General features: G+C 41.6%; 2 protein-coding genes across 3 annotated transcripts; one reads left to right on the forward strand and one right to left on the reverse strand.

The window, feature by feature from the left end:
* dars2 (aspartyl-tRNA synthetase 2, mitochondrial) lies at positions 1–17,441 on the reverse strand. Of its 2 annotated transcripts, none has more exons than XM_038963966.1 (17): positions 16,714–17,441; positions 16,212–16,311; positions 16,003–16,069; positions 15,753–15,854; positions 15,566–15,661; positions 15,326–15,449; positions 15,189–15,235; positions 14,938–15,044; positions 14,731–14,800; positions 14,354–14,533; positions 14,119–14,226; positions 9,976–10,038; positions 9,380–9,532; positions 7,023–7,241; positions 6,539–6,649; positions 1,340–1,415; positions 1–1,119 (listed from the first exon to the last, which is right to left on the reverse strand). In XM_038963966.1, exons 1-17 carry the CDS (start codon positions 16,895–16,897, stop codon positions 932–934), a joined length of 1,995 nt encoding a protein of 664 aa, XP_038819894.1. In that variant the 5' UTR covers positions 16,898–17,441; the 3' UTR covers positions 1–931. The 2 variants fall into 2 exon arrangements, with proteins under 2 accessions (XP_038819894.1, XP_038819895.1); XM_038963967.1 differs by lacking the exon at positions 16,714–17,441 and adding an exon at positions 16,410–16,668.
* On the forward strand, positions 17,231–20,978 carry LOC120020370 (centromere protein L-like). Its single transcript, XM_038963968.1, has 5 exons — positions 17,231–17,586; positions 19,276–19,444; positions 19,614–19,865; positions 19,965–20,510; positions 20,603–20,978. Exons 1-5 carry the CDS (start codon positions 17,462–17,464, stop codon positions 20,675–20,677), a joined length of 1,167 nt encoding a protein of 388 aa, XP_038819896.1. The 5' UTR covers positions 17,231–17,461; the 3' UTR covers positions 20,678–20,978.
* The last annotated feature ends 164 nt before the right edge of the window (positions 20,979–21,142 follow it).

Genomic DNA, 21,142 nt, shown 5'->3' on the forward strand with positions numbered 1-21,142 from the left:
CAGAACTCAATTGGTCTCTGAAGTTCCTTGTCTGTAATTTTTTATTAGTGTGGATTTCAATAATCTTATAGAGAAAAAGAACATCTGAGGTGATTGACACTGCATTGATTTAGTAGCTAGGTGGTAAGCATTGTAAAAGGTGATCTGTAGATTGAAGGTTCAGCATATGTGAGCCTTAATGTACTAGAAGGTACTGTAGTACCCTTGAGAAATGTATTTAACCTTAATTGCTTCAGTTAAGGTCATGCTGTCCTAGATAAGGGAGTCTGAGGAAGAAAAAAGTGAACAAGATCAAATGGAACAATGCTACCCCCTATTGGACATTTCTATATTTTCACACAGTCTGAGTAACATTTAATAAAGCATGTATACAGGACTGTACTTTGTAGCATGAAAGAATATAAGAAAAACAGGAATTTGTCAAACCATGACAATTTATTGGTGACAGTGTCTCCTGTCTACATTGTACATATATTATGTCACTTTCAGGACAAAGTCTCACATCGATAAAGACCATATTTGGCTAGCAGAGGAGCTGCCTGTGAAGACAACTACAAGCTGGCAAAAAAGTGCAACTTGAGAAAAGGAGGCAACTGGAAAAGTCTTCAACCGGAAACTGGAGCTAAGTGGAAACATCAATATGTGAGTCAGAGTTTGACCTTCAGGACAAAGGTGTAAACTGGGTTTAAGTTGCAGAGACGCGGGAACGACAGTCCCAACTAAAAAACTCCCCACTCGGCCGACAGAATTTATACTGATGCAATTAATGGTCATCCACAGTGTGAGTAAACCTAAAGTTGCAGCATGTCGGTAGAAGAATCGCATTTAAGTCACGTTACTTAGTTGTCCTGCATCTCCCCAATGTAAATCCAGCTGTAATATGAGTCAGAGTCTCAGCTTCAGGACAAAGGTGTAGCAGCAGCAGCAATGTCTATTTCTCCTGGTTCCCTTTGTCTCCTGCTGGCCAGTTGACAGCGATGTGGTAGGATTTAAGCTCGTCTTCAGAGATGAAATCTGGAGCACGACTCATCAGGTCATGGCCCCTGAATGATTTGGGGAAGGCAATCACGTCCCTGATGCTGGGGGCTCCGACGATAATAGACAGAAAACGATCCAAACCTAGAGGAAAATTGAAAAAGGGATTTTAGTCGGGGAAAAAAATATTACTCACAAATTAGGTATTGCATTTTGCTGCAGGAGGACAAGGGGACTGGTCTACTTAGTTCTACTACGTCTACTACTAAGCATCTGTAGAACAAATGGTGAAATATCAAAGCATGAGAAACACAAGTCTGAGTGTGTCTGGTGTCAGTTAGGATGGTTATTATGGCTGACTTACCCAATGCAATCCCACCATGAGGGGGAGCCCCAGAGTCCAGTGCCTCTAACAGGTGAGAAAGGAGAGATGGATCCTCCTGAAAAAAAGAACAAAGTCAGGGGGTTTCCCAACTCTAGAGAGAGTTGTCTGCAATTTTCTATTCACCGCTAAGCTGGAAGGCTAATGACAGAATCTAGCCTACATCTACAGTAGTAAATACTGTCTTATTATCAGTGATAATAAATATTACCGACTGAACTTGCAGCAAGCTAGGAGAACATGCAGCTCAGAAACTTGCAGCTAGAGGCAGCAACAAAATGAGCGCTGTGTTTACCGATCCTAATCAGTTGTTTATTTCGGTACTAAATCTAATCAAATTTGAATGGTCACATGCGCCGAATACAACAGGTGTAGACTTTACCGCAAAATACTTAATTACGAGCCCATTCCCAACAATGCAGAGTTAAAAAGTAAGAAAGATATTTGCTAAATAAAAAGGGAAATAGTAACAATAAAATAAAGTGGCTTTATACAAGGAGTACGAGTACTGATCAAGGTGCAGTGGTAAAAGGTAGTTGATAATTGAGGTAATACAGTATGTACATGTAGGTACGGGTAAAAAGTGACTAGACAATGAGGATATATAATAAACTGAGTAGCAGCAGCGTACGTGAAGTGTGAAAGTGTGTCTGTATGAGTGTGTATGTCTGGCGTCAATATGCATGTATGTGTTTGAGCATATGTAGCGTGTGTGCGTATATTGGAGTGTCCGTGTAGTATGTGTGAGTAGTCTAGTGAGTGTGCATAGAGCCAGTGCAAGAAAATCAGTACAAAAAAATTAAGATAAAATGTGTACAATAAAGGGGTTGCCTTCAAAAAGTATTCACACCCCTTGACTTATTCCACATTTTGTTGTGTTACAAAGTCGTATTAAAATGGATTTAATTGTCATTTCTGGTCAACAATCTACACAAAATACTCTAATGCTGCACAATCCAGGTGTGGCAAGCTCTTAGATACTTATCCAGAAAGACTCGCAGCTGTAATTGCTGCCAAAAGTGATTTTAACATAAAAAATAATTATTTTTAAATAATGAAAAATAACACACTAATATATCTTGATTAGATAAGTATTCAACCCCCTGAGTCAATACATGTTAGAATCACTTTTGGCAGCAATTACAGCTGTGAGTCTTTCTGGATAAGTATCTAAGAGCTTGCCACACCTGGATTGTGCAACATTTGCACAATATTCTTTTCAAAATTCTTCAATCTCTGTCAAATTGATCATTGCTAGAAAACCATTTTCAGGTCTTGCCATAGATTTTTAAGCAGATTTAAGTCAAAACTGTAACTCGGCCACTCAGGAACATTCACCATCTTCTTGGTAAGCAAGATTTTGCATTGTGTTTTAGGTTATTGTCCTGCTGAAAGGTGAATTCATATCCCAGTGTCAGGTGGAAAACAGACTGAACCAGGTTTTCCTTTAGGATTTTGCCTGTGCTTAGCTCCATTCCATTACTTTTCTATACAAAAAAAACTCCCCAGTCCTTAACGATTAGAAGCATATCTACCACTATGCTTGAAAATATGGAGAGTGGTACTCAGTAATGTGTTGTATGGGATTTGCCCCAAACATAACACTTTCTATTCAGGACAAAAAGTACATTGCTTTGCCACATTTTTTTGTAGTATTACTTTAGTGCCTAGTTGCAAACAGGATGCATGTTTTGGAATATTTTTATTCTGTACAGGCTTCCTTATTTTCACTCTGTTAATTAGATTAGTAATGTTGAGTCATCCTCAGTTTTCTCCTATCACAGTCATTAAACTCTGTAACCATTTTAAAGTCAACATTGGCCTCATGGTGAAATCCTTGAGCGGTTTCCTTCCTCTCAGGCAACTGAGTTAGAAAGGACGCCTGTATCTTTGTAGTGACTGGGTGAATTAATACACCATCAAAAGTGTAAATAATAACTTCACCATGCTCAATTTTCACCCATCTACCAATAGGTGCTTTTCTTGCAAAGCATTAGAAAACCTCCCTACACTTTGTGGTTGAATCTGTGTTTGAAATTCACTGCTCGACTGAGGGACGTTACAGATAATTGTATGTGTGGGTTACAGAGATGAGGTAGTCATTCAAAAAAGATGCTAAACACTATTATTGCACACAGAGTGAATCCATGCAACTTATTATGTGACTTGTTAAGCACATTTTTACTCCTGAACTTATTTAGACTTGCCATAACAATGGGGTTGAATACTTCCACTTTGACATTATGGGGTATTTTGTGTAGGCCAGTGACAACATATCTCAATTTAATACATTTTAAATTCAGGCTGTAACAAGACAAAATGTGGAAAAAGTCAAGGGGTGTGAACACTTTCTGAAGGCACAAAATAGTCCAGGTAGCCATTTGATTAATTGTTCAGCAGTCTTACAGCTTGCGGTTAGAAGCTATTCAGGAGCTTTTTGGTCCCAGACTTGGCACTCTGGTACTGCTTGCCATGCGGTAGCAGAGAGCAGTCTATGACTTTGGTGGCTAGAGTCTGACAATTGTAGGGCCTTCCTCTGACCGCCTGGTATAAAGATCCTGGATGGCAGAGAGTTCAGCCCCAAGTGATGTACTGGGCCGTATGCACTAGCCTCTGTAGCGCCTTGTAGTCAGATGCCGAGCAGTTGCCATACCAAGCGGTGATACAGCCAGTCAAGATGCTCTCAATGGTGCAGCTATAGAACTTTTTGATGATCTGAGGGCCCATGTCAAATCTTTTCAGCCTCCTGAGGGGGAAGAGGTGTTGTCGTGCCCTCTTCACGACTGTGTTGGTGTGTTCGGACCACGATAGGTCCTTAGTGATGTGGATAAAAGGAACTTAAAGCTCTCAACCCTCTCCACTACAGCTCTGTCGATGTGAATGGGGGCGTTTTCGGCCCTCCGTTTCCTGTAGTCCATGATAAGCTCCTTTGTCTTGCCCATGTTGAGGGAGAGGTTGTTGTCCTGGCATCACCCTGCAAGGTCTCTGACCTCCTCCCTATAGGCTGTGTCCTTGTCATCGTGATCAGGCTTACCACCGTCGTGTCGTCTGCAAACTTAATGGTGTTGGAGTCGTGCGTGACCACGCAGTCATGGATGAACATGGTGTACAGGAGGCTATGTTGTTGCCTACCCTCACCACCTGGGGGCGGCCCGTCAGGATGTCCAAGATCCAGTTGCAGAGGGACGTGTTCAAGCCCAGGCTCCTTAGCTTAGTGATGAGCTTGGAGGGCACTGTGGTGTTGAATGCTGAGCTGTAGTAAATGAACAGCTTTCTCACGTAGGTGTTCCATTTATCCAGGTGGGAAAGGGCAGTGTGGAGTGCAGTAGAGATTGTATCATCTCTGGCTCTGTTGGGGCGGTATGCGAAACTGTATACAGACTGGGTCAGGTTGAAAATGTCAGTGACATGTTGGTAGAAATGAGGTAAAACAGATTTCAATTTTCCTACATTAAAATCACCGGCCACCAGGAGAGCCGCCTCTGGATGAGCATGTTCTTGTTTGCTTATAGCCCTATACAGCTCGTTGAGTGAGGTCTTAGTGCCAGCACCGGTTTTTGATGCTAAATAGACAGCTACGAAAAATACAGATGAAAACTCTTGGTGAATAGTATGGTCTACAGCTTATCATGAGGTATTCTAACTCAGGCAAGTAGAACCTTGAGACTTTCTTAATAATAGAGATTGTGTACCAGCTGTTGTTAACAAAGATACACACCACCCCCTGTGATCTTACCGGACTCTGACGTTCTGTCCTGCCGATGCAACTAGATGTACACTATATATACAAAAGTATATATATTAAAATTAGTGGATTCTGCTATTTTTAGCCACACCCATTGCTGACAGGTGTATAAAATCGAGCACACAGCCATGCAATCTCCATAGACAAACATTGGCAGTAGAAAGGCCTTACTGAAGAGCTCAGTGACTTTCAACGTGGCACTGTCAGAGGATGCCATCTTTCCAACAAGTCAGTTTGTCAAATTTCAGCTTTGCTGGAGCTTACCCGGTCAACTGTAAGTGATGTTATTTTGAAGTGGAAACGTCTAGGAGCAACAACGGTTTAGCCGTGAAGTGGTAGGCCACATAAGTTCACAGAACGGGACTGCCAAGTGCTGAAGCGTGTAAAAATCGTCTGTCATCGGTTGCAATACTCACTACTGAATTCCAAATTGCCTCTGGAAGCAACGTCAGCACAAGAACTGTTCGTCAGGGGAGCTTCATGAAATGGGATTACATGGCTGAGCAGCCACACACAAGCCTAAGATCACCATGCGCAATGCCAAGCATCAGCTGGTGTGGTGTGAAGCTCGCCGACCACTAGACTCTGGAGCAGTGGAAAGGCATTCTCTGGAGTGATGACTCACGCTTCACCATCTGGCAGTCCGACGGAAGGATCTGGGTTTGGCGGATGCCAGGAGAACGCTACCTGCCCGAATGCATAGTGCCAACTGTAAATTTTGGTGGAGGAGGATTAATGGTCTGGGACTGTTTTTCATGGATTGGGCTAGGCCCCGTAGGTTCAATTAAGGATAATCTTAACGCTACAGCATACAATGACATTCTAGATGATTCTCTGCTTCCAACTTTGTGGAAACAGTTTGGGGAAAGTCCTTTCCTGTTTCAGCAGGACAATGCTCCCGTGCACAAAGCGGGGTCCATACAGGTTTGTCGAAATCGGTGTGGAAGAACTTGACTGTCCTGCACAGAGCCCTGACCTCAACCCCATCAAACACCTTTGGGATGAATTGGAAGGACTGCGAACCAAGCCTATTCGTCCAACATCAGTGCCCGACCTCACGAATGCTTGTGGCTGAATGGAAGCAAGTCCCCGCAGCAATGTTCCAACATCTAGTGGAAAGCCTTCCCAGAGGCGCCGGCCTCTATAGTTCCGTCTCCTCCTCCTATGAGTGACAGGGATTTGGACCTGGTCCAGAAAAAACGATATGTCTTCGCCTCCGACTCATTGAAGTAGAAGTCCTCGTTATGTAACATTATGTACAAAAAAAAAAAATGGTTGGCCAGGAGCCCGCAAAATGTTCGCTTTCCAATGCAGCGCCTTTCGACATACGGTATACTAATGGTAACTGTGCTTGCATATCCTCCTCAACCTGATATAAATGGGACATGGGAAATCAGCATTCTGGTACTCTTACTTATCCAGTCCAAGTTCATTACCTTGAGGATCGTCTCCAGCACATGCTGCTGATCAGAGGCCTTGTGAATACGAATGGATCCTCCTCCAATCTCACATCCATTCAGGACCAGGTCATAATGCTGGCCACGTACCTGCCATATTGACACAGGAGACATAGATGAATGATATGGTCTCAGTGCATAGGAAGTGACAGTACAGGATACTCTGATGTCAAGTTTGTTTATATTGATAGACTGACTTATGGTGAGAAGTTTATACTAATAAATACATTTTTATTATTGGTTATACTTGAATACATAGTTTTGAATTTCCAAACTTCTTGTTTGGACCACATCCTGGTTGAAAATAGCACAGTGACAGCTATGTCAGACAACACTTTCTTTAACAGTTTTCTATTTGTACCAAACAGCAAGGAAGGGCACAGAAACAAGTTGATGAGAGGGTTCTTCTCTATAAATATGTGACCAAGGAGACAACCCTCCTCCTACTGTATATGACCCTAACCTTGTGAGGCAGTGAATACAGGAGATGAGCATCCTCAGGGAGAGGTGCAGTGAAAGGATGGTGGGCTGACTCAAGCTGATCAGGATCCTCTTCTTTTGGCAGGAACAGTGGGAAGTCTACCACCCACAGAAAGTGAAACGCTGAGGGGTCTCGAACAGCCACACCGGAGCCCTCTAGGAGTTCAGCACACTGAAGCCTCAACTTGCCCAACAAAGGGCGCTGTGGGAGGAAATAATGGAAATCAGGAGAGTGAAAACTGCATTCACCGTGAAAAACAAAAGTAAAAGGTTGTTCTGTGTTATTGAATGTCAAAAACATTGTTTATTTTCAGAACGCACGGGCTTTCAACTGCTTGGTCACAAAAGCCTCTGACGCCTGACAATTGACTATTGCATGGGTGGATTTGACACACTTCTTCATTTTCTTCTATTCTGACATTTGATTGCAATTCCTCCCACACCCTTTCGACAAAAGTACACTATTGCTCCACAGCTACAGTGCCTTCAGAAAGTATTCATACCCCTTGACTTATTCCACATGTTGTTGTGACAGCCTGAATTCAAAATGGATGAAATATGTTTTTTTTCCTCTACCATCTACACACAATATCCCATAAAATTTTGAAATATCTAATTTACATACATATTCACACACGACTCAATACATGTTAAAATTACCTTTGGCAGCAAATAAAGATGTGAGTCTTTCTGGGTAAATCTATAAGAGCTTTGCACACCTGGATTGTACAATATTTGCACATGATTATTTTTAAAGTTCTTAAAGCTCTGTTAAGTTGGTTGTTGATCATTGCTAAACAGACATTTTCAAGGCCTGCCAAAGATTTTCAAGACGATTTAAGTCAAAACTGTAACTAGGCCACTCAGGAACATTCAATGTCGTCTTGGTAAGCAACTCCAGTGTATATTTGCCCTTATGTTTTAGGTTATTGTCCTGCTGAAAGGTGAATTGGACTCCCAGTGTCTGTTAGAAGGCATACAGAACAAGGTTTCCTCTAGGATTTTGACTGTGCTCTATTCCATTTTTTTAATCCTAAAAAAAGCATACCCATAACATGATGCAGCCAACACCATGCTTGAAAATATGAAGAGTGGTACTCAGTGATGTGTTGTGTTGGATTCGCCACAAACATAGCACTTTGTATTCAGGACAAAGTTCATTTCTGAGAAAAATTGCAGTTTCACTTTAATGCCTTATTGCAAAACAGGATGCATGTTTTGGAATATTTTTATTCTTTAAAGGCTTCCTTCATTTATGTTAGAATTGTGGAGTAAATACAATGTGGTGATCCATCCTCAGTTTTCTCTTATCACAGCCATTTAACTCTGGAACTGTTTTAAAGTCACTATTGGCCTCATGGTGAAATCCCTGAGCGGTTTACTTCCTTTCCGGCAATTGAGTTAGGAACGGCGCCTGTATCTTTCTAGCTACTGGGTGTATTGATACACCATCCAAAGTTTAATTAATAACTTCACCATGCTCAAAAGGATATACAATGTCTGCTTTTTTTATTTTCATCCATCTACCAATAGGTGCCCTTCTTGCGTGGCATTGGAAAACACCCTTGGTCTTTGTAGTTGAATCTGTGTTTGAAATGAATTGCTTGACTGAGGAACCTTGCAGATAACTGTATGTGTGGGGTACAGAGATGAGGTAGTCATTCAAAAATTATGTTAAACACTATTATTGCACACAGAGTGAGTCCATGCAACTTATTTTTACTCACTAACTGTTTTAGGCTTGCCATAATAAAGGAGTACTTATTGAGTCAAATGTCAGCTTTCATTAATTAAGGAGTAAACATTCCTAAAAACATAATTCCGCTGACATTATGGGGTATTGTGTGTAGGCCAGTGACACATTTCAATTTAATACACAACACAACAAACTGTGAAGAAAGTCAACAGGTGTGAATACTTTCTGAAAGACTTTTTCATTTGAACAAAACAACCATCAATTTTGGTGTATCATCTGTATCAGGCCCAATGACGCATGAGAAAAATATAAACATTTAGCTTTTAATTAAAAAAAGAAAACAAATCAAACTTTCCAGTGTGTTATGTGTATGAACTATACTGTGCTACTGGTTCATATCAAAGCGATCAACCTCAAAGCACTGACCACCACATCACTTATTTCGACCAACAGGGCTAACTTTGAAACAGTTCCATGATGGTTATCTTTAATGTAGGTGAGGCATGCAAAGGATCTACATCCCAAATGGCACCCTATTCTCCACATAGTGCACTACTTTTCACCAGAGCCATATGGGCCCCGGTTAAAAGTAGTCCACTATATAGGCAGGGTGCCGTTTGGGACCAAATCAGATTGTAACTCACCACACATTCCTGCGTCCCAGCAGAGATGAGCAGCAGGTCCCCAGGTCTGGCCTGGGCCATCTGGAGCAGCTGCTGTTTAGCTGAGGCAGGCATGAGTCTGTTGAGGGGAGACTTCAATGCACCATCTGCCTTCACCAAAACTACACTCACTTCCTTGGGAAAAAAAATACAAAAATATCACAAAAAATACTAGGCTTAATTGGCATTCCTCTGATGCAGCTAGCCTTCGGGCATGGCGCCGACAGACTTGAATGCCTAGCAGTCATTGGGTTTTCATATCTCTTTAACTATGAATTGCTAAACCCAATACACCATTAGCCGTAATGGAGTCTCAAATGAGTTTTGTGTTTACCAATCATGTCACTTCGTTATAAAAGGGGGTTGTACAAGATTTTTAGGATTGCACAACTCTAGGATTGGTGAGGTCTATCGTTGCCTCAGGGCAATTATGCCATGTGCTTCGTTCAACATTTTCTTCACAGTCATCTTGGCTTATTGATCATATTCCAGATTAATATTTCATGAAGACAGTTTGTTCTCTTTTGCTGAATGTCCTGTAAAAGCAGCGGGGGGGTTTAAAACGCAAGGTTACATACCTGGCCGAACTTGGTCCTGGCAGTTTGCTTCAGGGATTCCTGATCTTTGCCCGTCAAATGTTTCTGGAGTGAAATATTGAACACAGATGTCCTATAAAAAGTCGACACCCCCTTAAACTTTTTTCACATTTTGTTGTCAGTGCATCAGAGTTTCATGGGAATAAAATCCTTATTTAAATACAATTATCTACCACCATACACAAATTATATATATTAAAAATACTAAACTGAAATATCATAATTGGATATGTCTCCACCCCCTCTGAGTCAATACTTGGTGGAAGCACCTTTGGCAGCAATTACAGCTGTGATTAGGTCTCTACCAACTTCTGCATGTCCTGCAGGCTCTAGGTTTGTCTTATTGTTCAGTCATGTGGTCAAATACTGCAAAGAAAGATCTAGTTAAGCTGCAGCTGGCCCAGAACAGAGCAGCAGGTGCTGCTCTTTATTGTAATCAGAGGGCTAATATCAATACTATGCATGCCAGTCTTTCCTGGATAAGAGTTGTTGAGAGCCTGACTGCATCGCTTCTTTTTATAAGAAAATTCCAAATTGTTTGCATAGTATACTTGCACACAGCTCTGACACACACACACACTTACCCCATTAGACATGCCACCAGAGGTCTTTTCACAGTCCCCAAATCCAGAACAAATTCAAGAAAGCATAGAGTATTATATAGAGACAATATTGCATGGAACCTCCTTCCATCTCATATTGTTCAAATGAATTGCAAACCTGGTTTAAAAAAACAGATAAAGCTACACCTCACGGCACAACGCCTCTCCCCTATTTGACGTAGATATTTTGTGCATATGTATTCATATGTAGGCTATTTGTGCCATTTTTAAACGTATGTAGTTCTGTCCTTGAGCTGTTCTTGTCTATTAATGTTCTGTATTATGTCATGTTTCATGTTTTGTGTGGACTCCAGGAAGAGTAGCTTCTGCTTCACAACAGCTAATGGGGATCCTAATAAAATACCTAAATATTTGACCATTCTTTACAAAACTGTTTAAGCGCTGTCAAGTTCCTTCGGAAGCATTGATGGACAGCAATCTTCAAATCATGCCACAAATTTTAGATTGAATGTAGGTGGGTGCTCTGACTCGGCCACTCAAGGAAATGTACCTTTTTATTCCTTAGTTTCTCCACTGTAGCTTTGGCTGTGTGCTTCTGGTCGTTGGAATGCTGAAAGGTTAAAATAAGTCCTAGTTTCAGCATTCTTGCAGAGGGCAGCAGGTTTTCCCCGAGGACTTCTCTGTACATTTCTCCATTCATTTTCCATACCATCACTTCTTTCCCAGTCCCTGACAATGAGAAACATCGCCGTAACATGATTCTGCCACCCTGGCTTCACAGTAGGGATGGTGTTCTTTGGGTGATGTGCCGTGTTGGGTTTGCGCCAAACGTAACGCTTTGCATTTAGGCCAAAGAATTCTAATTTTAGTTTGTTCAGTCTACAAAACTCCAAAATGTTTTTTTGCATACTTCAAATGGGATTCAAGGTGGGCTTTCATGAGTAATGGCTTCCTTCTTGCCACCCTACCATACATGCTAGATTTGTGAAGCGCTTGGGATATTGTTGTCACATGCATACTTTGACCAGTCTTGGCCATAAATGCCTGTCGTTCTTTCAAAGTTGCCATTGGACTCTTGATAGCCTCTGATCAGTCTCCTACTGCTCAGTCATCCAGTTTGGAGGGATGGCCTGATGTAGGCAGGGTCTTGTTGGTGTCATAAACCTTCCACGTCTTAATAATCGTCTTGACCGTGCTCCAAGGGATATTCAAGGCCTTTGAAATGTTTCATACCCATCCCCTTATCAGTGCCTTTCCACAACTTTGTCCCAGAGTTCTTTTGAAAGCTCCTTGGTGCTCATTGTTGAGCGTTTGCTTAACTTGGTGTGTGATTTTGAAGGTGATTGGATACACTTGAGCTAATTTAGGATTGCTATTACAAAGGGGTGGACACTTATCCAACCAAGCTATTTCAGTTTTTTATAGATTTCCCCCCCAAAAATGAATATTTTTTTCACTTAGAGGTTGTGGGGTAGGATGTGTAGATCAATGGGAAAACAACTATTTCAATGTACTGTAATTTGAGGCAGTAAGACAACAAAAGGTGAACATTTTGAAAGGGGTTATAGACTTTCTATTGGCACTATATCATCACAACAAGCATAGACAATCTTTATTTGATGCACAAATCTTAACAAAAGTAATAGGCTAACAGAATCTACTAGAACAGTCTACCTCGGGTTGCACATTTTAGGTAATATTCAGAGGTGGAAACGTTCCGTGGGAATTAACAGAAATATATGAAAATTAATATGATTAATATAATTTAAATGTAGATGTTTTTTGCATTGGATATATTTACCATATCATACGAAGAGAGAAACATAAACCTTTTACCTTATCATAAGCAGACATAATTGCAAATGATTAAATCCTTCCAATAGAAATAAAAAACAATTTAGTTACAGATTGAACTTTAATTAAATGAGTTGACTCTTCACATGGGATGATTTCACTGAACAACAAAAGAAAGGGAATATTGAATGATCCATCACATTTTCCACAAACGTTTTAAACATACATCTGTAAAATGATAGTCGAGAAACTAAAGCTTTGCTTGTCTTCATCTCAGGCTTCCATGTCTTCTCTTATATCTGCAAGCAGAGTCTGAACATCAGACAGGATGGCATTGTCTCACTCAATCCATGCAATGGTTACTGCTATAAGTTTCAGGAGTTTCAGGCTGCTTACCACTCTCTCCCAAAATACATAATCCAGGAGGATCCTCTTGACGGGGCTGTCCATATCGGCACTGTGATATGGCCATTTCTTGGAGAGACTCCTTCCTCTCCAGGAGACTGTCAAACATGATGACAACACCACCCCAACGGGTGTTGCTGGGCAGCTTCAATGTGGTGCTCTTATTCTTCTCACTTTGCTTGGTGAGGTAGATTGCTGCTATAACTTGATGACCCTTCACATACCTAACCATTTCAGGGTAGGGTACTACCCTAACCAGGGTAGTACTCCTCCACTTTAGACCAAGCAGCCTTCATGTTCATGTCTGTCACCACTGCAAATACCTTCTGTGGTCCAAGGTCATTGATGACTGCCTTCAGCTCATCTGCAATGTAGAGACCGGTGTGTCTGTTGTCCCTTGTGTCTGTGATCTTGTAGAATACTGGTTGAGAGGTGGAGATGTAGTTAATTATTCTTTGCCCACGAACATTTGACCACCCCTCAGAGATGATTGCAATACAGTCTGCTTTCTCTATGATTTGCTTGACCTTCACTTGAACTCTGTTGAACTCTGCATCCAGCAAATGAGTAGATAAAGCATGTCTGGTTGGAGGGGTGTATGCTGGGCGAAGAACATTCAGAAATCTCTTCCAATATACATTGCCTGTGAGCATCAGAGGTGAACCAGTTGCATACACAGCTTGAGCAAGACATTCGTCAGCATTTCTCTGACTACGTTCCTCCATTGAGTAAAAAAAACTTCTGATTCCAGGAGGACCATGAACTGTTGCCATCGATAAGGTGTCTGATTCATCATTTTCACCTCGAATAGAAGTACAGGGACTTTTGTCAGAGGTTGCTTGTGAGCGCTGAGGGAACTTTATGCACTTGGCCAGATGATTCTGCATCTTTGTTGCATTTAACACACTTTGCTGTAGGCTACTATTTACTAGTTAAAAATATTTAAAAAAATATATATATATATATTCACCCCACCCAGTATTATAATCAAAACTTACCAGAAAGCATGTAGTCCTTGGCTCAGATAGTGTAGTAGTGTGGGCTCAATAGCATCTCATTAGTGTGCAAGATCTTGAGAATCAGCTGTACATGTGATGGAAGAATGCACTGTGCATGCAGAGGGTTGCAATTCCATTGAATTGGGGATAGTTTAACCAAAATATGCCACAAGACCTAGAATTGCTTTATGTGTATCCCACAAAAAAAGGTTCACTGTTATAAGCTAACTTTTTTCATGAATTTAAGCAAAATTCCCCAAATTCCAGGGCTTAACTTCCCGGAATGAAATTTCCCGGAAAGTTTCCGACCCTTTGCAACCCTAAGTCTACCAGAATCCTTTATTATTCTTTTAAACTGTACTTACTGCTCCATCCGGGATACAGATTGCCTGGATACAGCCTCCTGGTTGGTTGAGGGCATCTTTAAGGAACTCTATTTCTGTGTTGTGGAATGTTTTACTGATGTCCATGAGCTATACAAGTAGGAAACACATTTCAACCTAAAACACTGGAGCAGGATATTCTTACTTCACTATCAGATTGTAGCATTTAAAAATACCTCCCAAAATGAAAAATCATATCTAAGTATTTTGAGCAAACCTTCATGGCGAATCGTGTGTCTGGCTTGTCCACTCCATAGTCCTTCATTGCTTTTTCATACGTTATGCAGGGGAAGGGTGTGGAGACAGGATCTTTCTCCACAGGCCAGGAGTACTGGACCAAGCCCTCAATCAGCCCTCGGATTCCAGCTTGATCCACAAAGGACATCTCAATGTCCACCTATGGAGGATAGATAAGAGGCAATATAGAGGAATGAGGGCAGAATTAGACTTGGATTATCTGTGTGTTTGTGTGTGTGTGTCTGTATCAAACTAGGAACTCAATTAAAGCTGTTCGACACTCATCTGCCAAAGTTATTCTGTCTGCCCTAAGAAATAGTTGATCATGTCTCTTCTCAGAGCTAATCATCGCATTACCTGGGTAAATTCTGGTTGTCTGTCTGGTTTGGAACCCTCATCTCTGTAGCACCGGGCCAGTTGAAAGTACCTGCAAGATAAATTTACATTAGAGAGCTACAATTAGAAGCTCAAAACCAAAGTTGTTGATCTATGAAACAATGGACACAGGGCATCAAGTGTAACAATGTAATTGGTGATTCAGTACAACGGATTTATTTTGTTTACCTGTCAATGCCAGCCACCATGAGAAGCTGTTTAAACTGCTGAGGACTCTGAGGCAGGGAGTAAAATCGACCAGGTTCTCTTGAGGGCACCACAAACTCCTTTGCACCCTGGAAAATATAAAAACATGAAGGGAGAACTGACTCCTTTGTAAATAATTTCATAGAGGAGCTCCTACTCTATAATACACATAATTGATCCAAAATAGTGTTTGGAGAAAGTCAAATGTGTTGAGTACAATGGAGAGCACCTACCCCTGGAGTCCTCTTAAATAAGGTGGGAGTTTCAACATCCACAAACCCTGGAATCAGGGAAACAAAACATATTTTGAAAACAAATACACTACAGTACAGTAGGATAGGAACTGGAGAGGCAACTCAAGGACTCGTACCATGCACATTGCACAGGTACTCTCTCATCTTCATCACTAGCTGGGACCTCAGCCTCAGGTTATACTGCATTTGTGACGAACGAAGGTCCAGATAGCGATACTGCATCCGAAGGGATTCAGATTTCTGTAAACAAAGAGTAAAGCTCATCAATACTGAAATAATAATGCTAACAATAAATGTGTTTGTTTTTTGTGTGTGGTGATATTATGCGTAAATAATGTGTTTAATCATGTACTCACTTTCACAAAATCTTTGATTTCAAAGGGAAGCTTACGGCAGACATTTAGAATCTCCACACTCTCTGCAAGAACCTCGATCTCTCCGGTGGGCATCTCCTACAATTTACAAAATGGCGACACAATCAGAATGGAGTCATTCACAATAACACTGATGGTAAATGTTACTGCCACTTGTCATCAGTCTCACCTTGTTCTCTTGTCCATCTGGTCGAAGCCTGACCGTGCCTTTCACCCTGATCACTGATTCAGGTGGTAAGTCACACAAGGCTGTTTTCAGATTAATTTTGTCCTTGACCGAGACACAAATTACAAATAAATATATAGTCAATATATAGTAACGTTAAAATATATGACATAAACATCGGAATTTGATTACCATAAATATAAACTGCAGTAGTGTTTTTAGAATAATTCATAAAACTGTTAAACAGTCTTACCTTGTCTTGAGGGATAAGAATTTGTGCCAAGCCACTGAAATCTCTCATGATAACAAATAAATCCTGTCTGATTGGAGCAAAACAATGTGTACACTGTTAGAGTCAGCAAAATGCAATTCTTTCCATGTGACGATATAGGCCACTTTAAATAGGAATAGAAGCAGTATGTGAGAAGAATAATGTGTTTGAAACAGTGAAACATGTCAAACCTCAGGTATTGAACCCAGCCACACAGACTGACTTCCTCTCCTACATCAACAGGCCGTAGCTCCCCACAAGTGTGACTCCGAAAAGACAAGCTGCTAGAACCTGGAGAGACAAAGTTAAGTGTTATGCTTGCTCTATATTAAGCATAGACATAATTATTTGTTGAGTAGTGTTCTTCCATCCTGGTCCGGGACACCCACGTTGTACTCTTTGGTTCCAGCCCACTAGTAACAAACCCGACTCCGCTAGTCATGAGCTTCATGAGTTATTGACCACTTGACATTAATGCTGGGCTGGGGGAAAACGCTGCAGACCTCTGTGGGTGTCCATGATCTGGATTCCAGAACATCAGTGCTCACCAACCCCAGTCCGGGACAATGATGTTAGATAGTTCTTGAGATTTTGAGTCAGGAGTTAGTGTCAGACTAAAATAATGCCTGCACACACCCTGGGTCTCCAAGATCAGAATTGATGGACCGACATGAAGTAAATTATATAGGCTACCTGTTGTGCACGTTGAGTGTTTGTTGACATTGAGAGAAAACCTCAAATGCATAATGCTGGGTTTGATCAGATGTCCTTGGCTTGCAATCGGAATTGTTGTTCTTCGCCATAGTGAATATGCTCTCGTCTCCTGTCTACAGATGAGAAGCATCCTCTGTGCCAATGCTCTGCTTTTATTGGCCATTTCAGATAGCTTGCTAGCTAACAGTACTGTAGCTAACTAAACAGCTATTATCTAATATTGTAAAGATATGTCTTGTAAGCTGGCTGCTTGTTGCATATGGCTGTTAGCTGGATAGCTACATAAACCTCATACGATTTACGCCCGATCAAAGCGACTGGCAACCTTGATGTAAAAAATGTTGCTGCATCATGTCGATTTTGTCCAAACAACGGCGCTAGGTAGCTAAAACTCCCTGGTTCCTTCAATGTGATTGTGGCACCAGCGTCCTCTAATTCCTTCCTTGTCTCGTCCACGTTCAGGCGGAAGTAGAAAGCACAAGTCTGAATATATATGGGTGTGCTTGGTATCGACAGTTAGTTGCTTGTAGTGTGTCCATCCGTTGTATTTACAGATTAGTGTGCTCAACTTGTATAACACATGGTGGGGAAGGAGCGATCTATTTCTGACCAAAGATGTCAAACTACGATAAGGATCTATAACAATATTTGGAGATAGATACGAGACATTGGACAGCATTTGAAGCTTCAACCGTATGAAACGATTCGACGCATATATTTGACGTCAATGTTGAATGATGCTGTAATCGACTACTGTTCCTTATCAAGATTCCAGTTGCATCATGGGAAAGCGCGATGTTCAAAATCCACTTCCGGTTGTGTGTTTTTTTCAGTCATGGAGGAACGGAGCAGGTACACAACTAGTGAGATCGCTTATCTATTGTTAATTAATATCGCTAGACGACGTTAGCGTTATAAAAAAAGATAGCTAACTAAGCTGTTGGTCAGCGAGCGATGAAATCAGACCGTATCAAAACAGCAGCTGCTTAGCCAAAACTAGCTCTCATAAACTCTTAAGTTAGTCGGCATTCTGCCTTCTGTACACTACAGTTTTCAGCGGTTAGCTTCACCGACGACTAGCCCATGTGAACTACAACCCCAATGCTGTGTTTTAATGTCAGTCATCACTTGCAATACGGCTTTCGAAACAAATGGTCCTTATCTTTCATCAGCGAGAAAGACTCCAAATAAAAAATATACTAACTTGGCACTTTTGCACAGATCCATATGGCTATGGGTGCCTCTAGACCAATATTTGACAAAAGGAGTTTATTCCTTCCTTCCCAAGTTCTCTCACGTCACCCCGCTCCTCCGCTCTCTCCACTGGCTTCCAGTTGAAGCTCGCATCCGCTACAAGACCATGGTGCTTGCCTACGGAGCTGTGAGGGGAACGGCACCTCCGTACCTTCAGGCTCTGATCAGGCCCTACACCCAAACAAGGGCACTGCGTTCATCCACCTCTGGCCTGCTCGCCTCCCTACCTCTGAGGAAGTACAGCTCCCGCTCAGCCCAGTCAAAACTGTTCGCTGCTCTGGCACCCCAATGGTGGAACAAACTCCCCCACGACGCCAGGTCAGCGGAGTCAATCACCACCTTCCGGAAACAACTGAAACACCACCTCTTTAAGGAATACCTAGGATAGGATAAAGTAATCCTTCTAACCCCCCCCTCCCCCTTAAAAGAGTTAGATGCACTATTGTAAAGTGGTTGTTCCACTGGATATCATAAGGTGAATGCACCAACTTGTAAGTCGCTCTGGATAAGAGCGTCTGCTAAATGACTTAAATGTAAATGTAAATTCCTTAGTCAAATGACCTTACATGTTCTGTTTAAAGGGCGAATTGGCTCTGGAAGCCAAAACAGACAAATATTCAATCTAAATGTGAATTGATTCTCAATTGCGGTACTGTTTTAGAAACATAAATCCCTCTACTTTCATATCACAATTTCACAAATGTAAAATAAACACTTACTGTACACTGTTTTAACACCAGTTGCAGCAAAGTATTTTTCAATGACTACACCTGGCGTCTGTCATCTGTTTACACACAGGTGTTCAGAGATGCAGATTGCTAATTAGCGCAAGTAGTCCACTATGTCTGTTTTCTTTAAACACGCGCTGTGACATGGAACAATGGCAGTGTGGGAACACTAACCTTATTAAGGTGTGTAGTAATTGAACCCGTTTTTAAAAAAATTGCTCGCTGATATGAAAGATGCCTTCCTGTTTCCAAAACCATACCGCAAGCGATGTTTTAATGTTTAGAGCAAGCGATGGGGCTCTTAACAAAACACCTCTGGTCAGAAGAGACTGTCGTCAATAAGCGAATTTTAGCCTCTATGAATGGAGTAAGCCAAAGCTTGCTAGCGTTAGCAGTATCAACCCTTTTGTGTACTATCAGAGAACAAGGCCATGCTAGCTAGTTTGTGACAATGTTTTCTACTTTTCATCACTTCAGCTTTCCTTTTTCTTATTTATTTTACACTGCTTGGTGTAAAATAAATGTTACACTACCTATCATAACATAATGTTCTTTACAGCATTGTAAAGACCTCACTTAACAATGTCTTGGCACAACGAAAGAGCAAGAGTTACCGGCGATCCATGCGAAGCTGCGTTGAAGCAACTAATCTGGGATACACATCAGGCCATCTGACAGCTCTAAGAATACCAAGAAGTAGAAGAACTCCAAAATCACGTGATATCACAGTAAGTAGCTAAAACCAATTGTGGTTGTATTCACAACTATTCAACATCATTGTGTAAAGTTGACTCGACTAATGGGTAGGCTTGATCCTGTAGCCCTGTTTGAACTTTTTAGACATTATCCTTTGAGTGTAGTATTTGCAGCCATCTGACTTCTCTCTTTGCTCTCTAGAAACAGGTTGACCCAGACCAAGTGGCACTCCTGGTGAAGAAGGAATGGGAGCTGTCGTACGTCACACCTTTGTACCAGTTCAGACACACTCAGTTGAAATCCTATTCAAAGCACCTATCAGCTTTCATTGTATCAGAGAAGCAACAGGGCCTAGCGATTGAAGTTGGCCAGGAATTGGGCTTCAAGGTCAATTTCTCGGTGGTCCTTGGGTTGGCAGAGACGGATGAAGATGCTGAGACGGTTTTCATACAGGTAAGGTTTTTTTCTCTAAATGTAGTTTACAGTACATACTATATTCTTCTGTGAAATCCGATTGTGGTGTTCGACGTCATCTGTTGTTCTCATCCTCAGATTCTCTCCAGACAAGTGTTTGCTGCCAAAGATGATGCTCAGAAGGTTGTGTGGAGTGGCTGGCTGACCTGCGTCAACGGTGACTTGGAGTATCTCCGATCACTACCATCAGAATTTGTCAGTTTGCCTTTGCTCTGTACCAGGGGACCAGAGTCTCTCACAGTTTTGGTCAAATCCTGGTTTGAAAAGACATTTGACTGTTGCTTTGGCCCTCTTGGTATCAACTCTACCAACCTCCAGTGGCTCGCAGCCCTGTGGATTGGGTGCCACCCCACCATCAACATCCAATACCTGAAACTGGTTTGGACCCTCCCAACACTACCCCCTATGGATGTTAAGTACACCATCCACCCACAAGATGCCTGGGAGCTTTGGGACAGTGTGCGGCAGGATGACACAACAGATGTCAGCATCGAGGAGGTCACCAGGTTCATCAAAGGGCTGCAGTCACACTTCTTCAGGCACTTCAGGATAGAATTGTCCGCTGGGTCACTGATGCAGGTCTCCACGGCTTTGGGTTCTTCTCACCATAGTGGAAAAATCAAGGTATATATCATGCACACATCTGGAGAAATATCTAGAACTTCAGATCCTAATGAAATGCTATGACTGAAAGTTCTATCTCTTTTCCTTCACAGATTGCAAGCCCTACCTACATCACCACCATCCTGCAGCTGCTGACAGAATGTGCCCTCCTGAAGATGCCCATCTAATCAACATTTGTGCATGTAAACCCCACAATTACTGTCCATATGAAATTATACTGTTTGACACTTATATTCCTGTAAATAGCATAAGTACCTGTATTGTATGAAAAGGCAAGTGCATACATTACAAAATAACCATTCCTGCTGCTTTTGTTCTCTATAGATATTATTCATTACACGCTAAAAGTGTAGACATAATTGTGCTACCGCTTAAAACGGCACAGCACGGTTCTGTCAGTGTGTGGGTGATAATTAAGCAATAAGCCCCGGAGGGTGATTTATGGCCAATATACCATGGCTAAGGGCTGTTCTTAAGCGCAATGCGGAGTGCCTGGATACAGCCCGTAGCCGTGGTATATTGGCAATATACCACAAACACCTGAGGTACCTTATTGCTATTATAAACTGATTACCAATGTAATTAGACCAGTAAAAATAAATGTCTTGTCATACTTGTGGTATACGGTCTGA

This window comes from Salvelinus namaycush, chromosome 25 (assembly GCF_016432855.1).
Source record: "Salvelinus namaycush isolate Seneca chromosome 25, SaNama_1.0, whole genome shotgun sequence".
Lineage (NCBI taxonomy): Eukaryota > Metazoa > Chordata > Actinopteri > Salmoniformes > Salmonidae > Salvelinus > Salvelinus namaycush.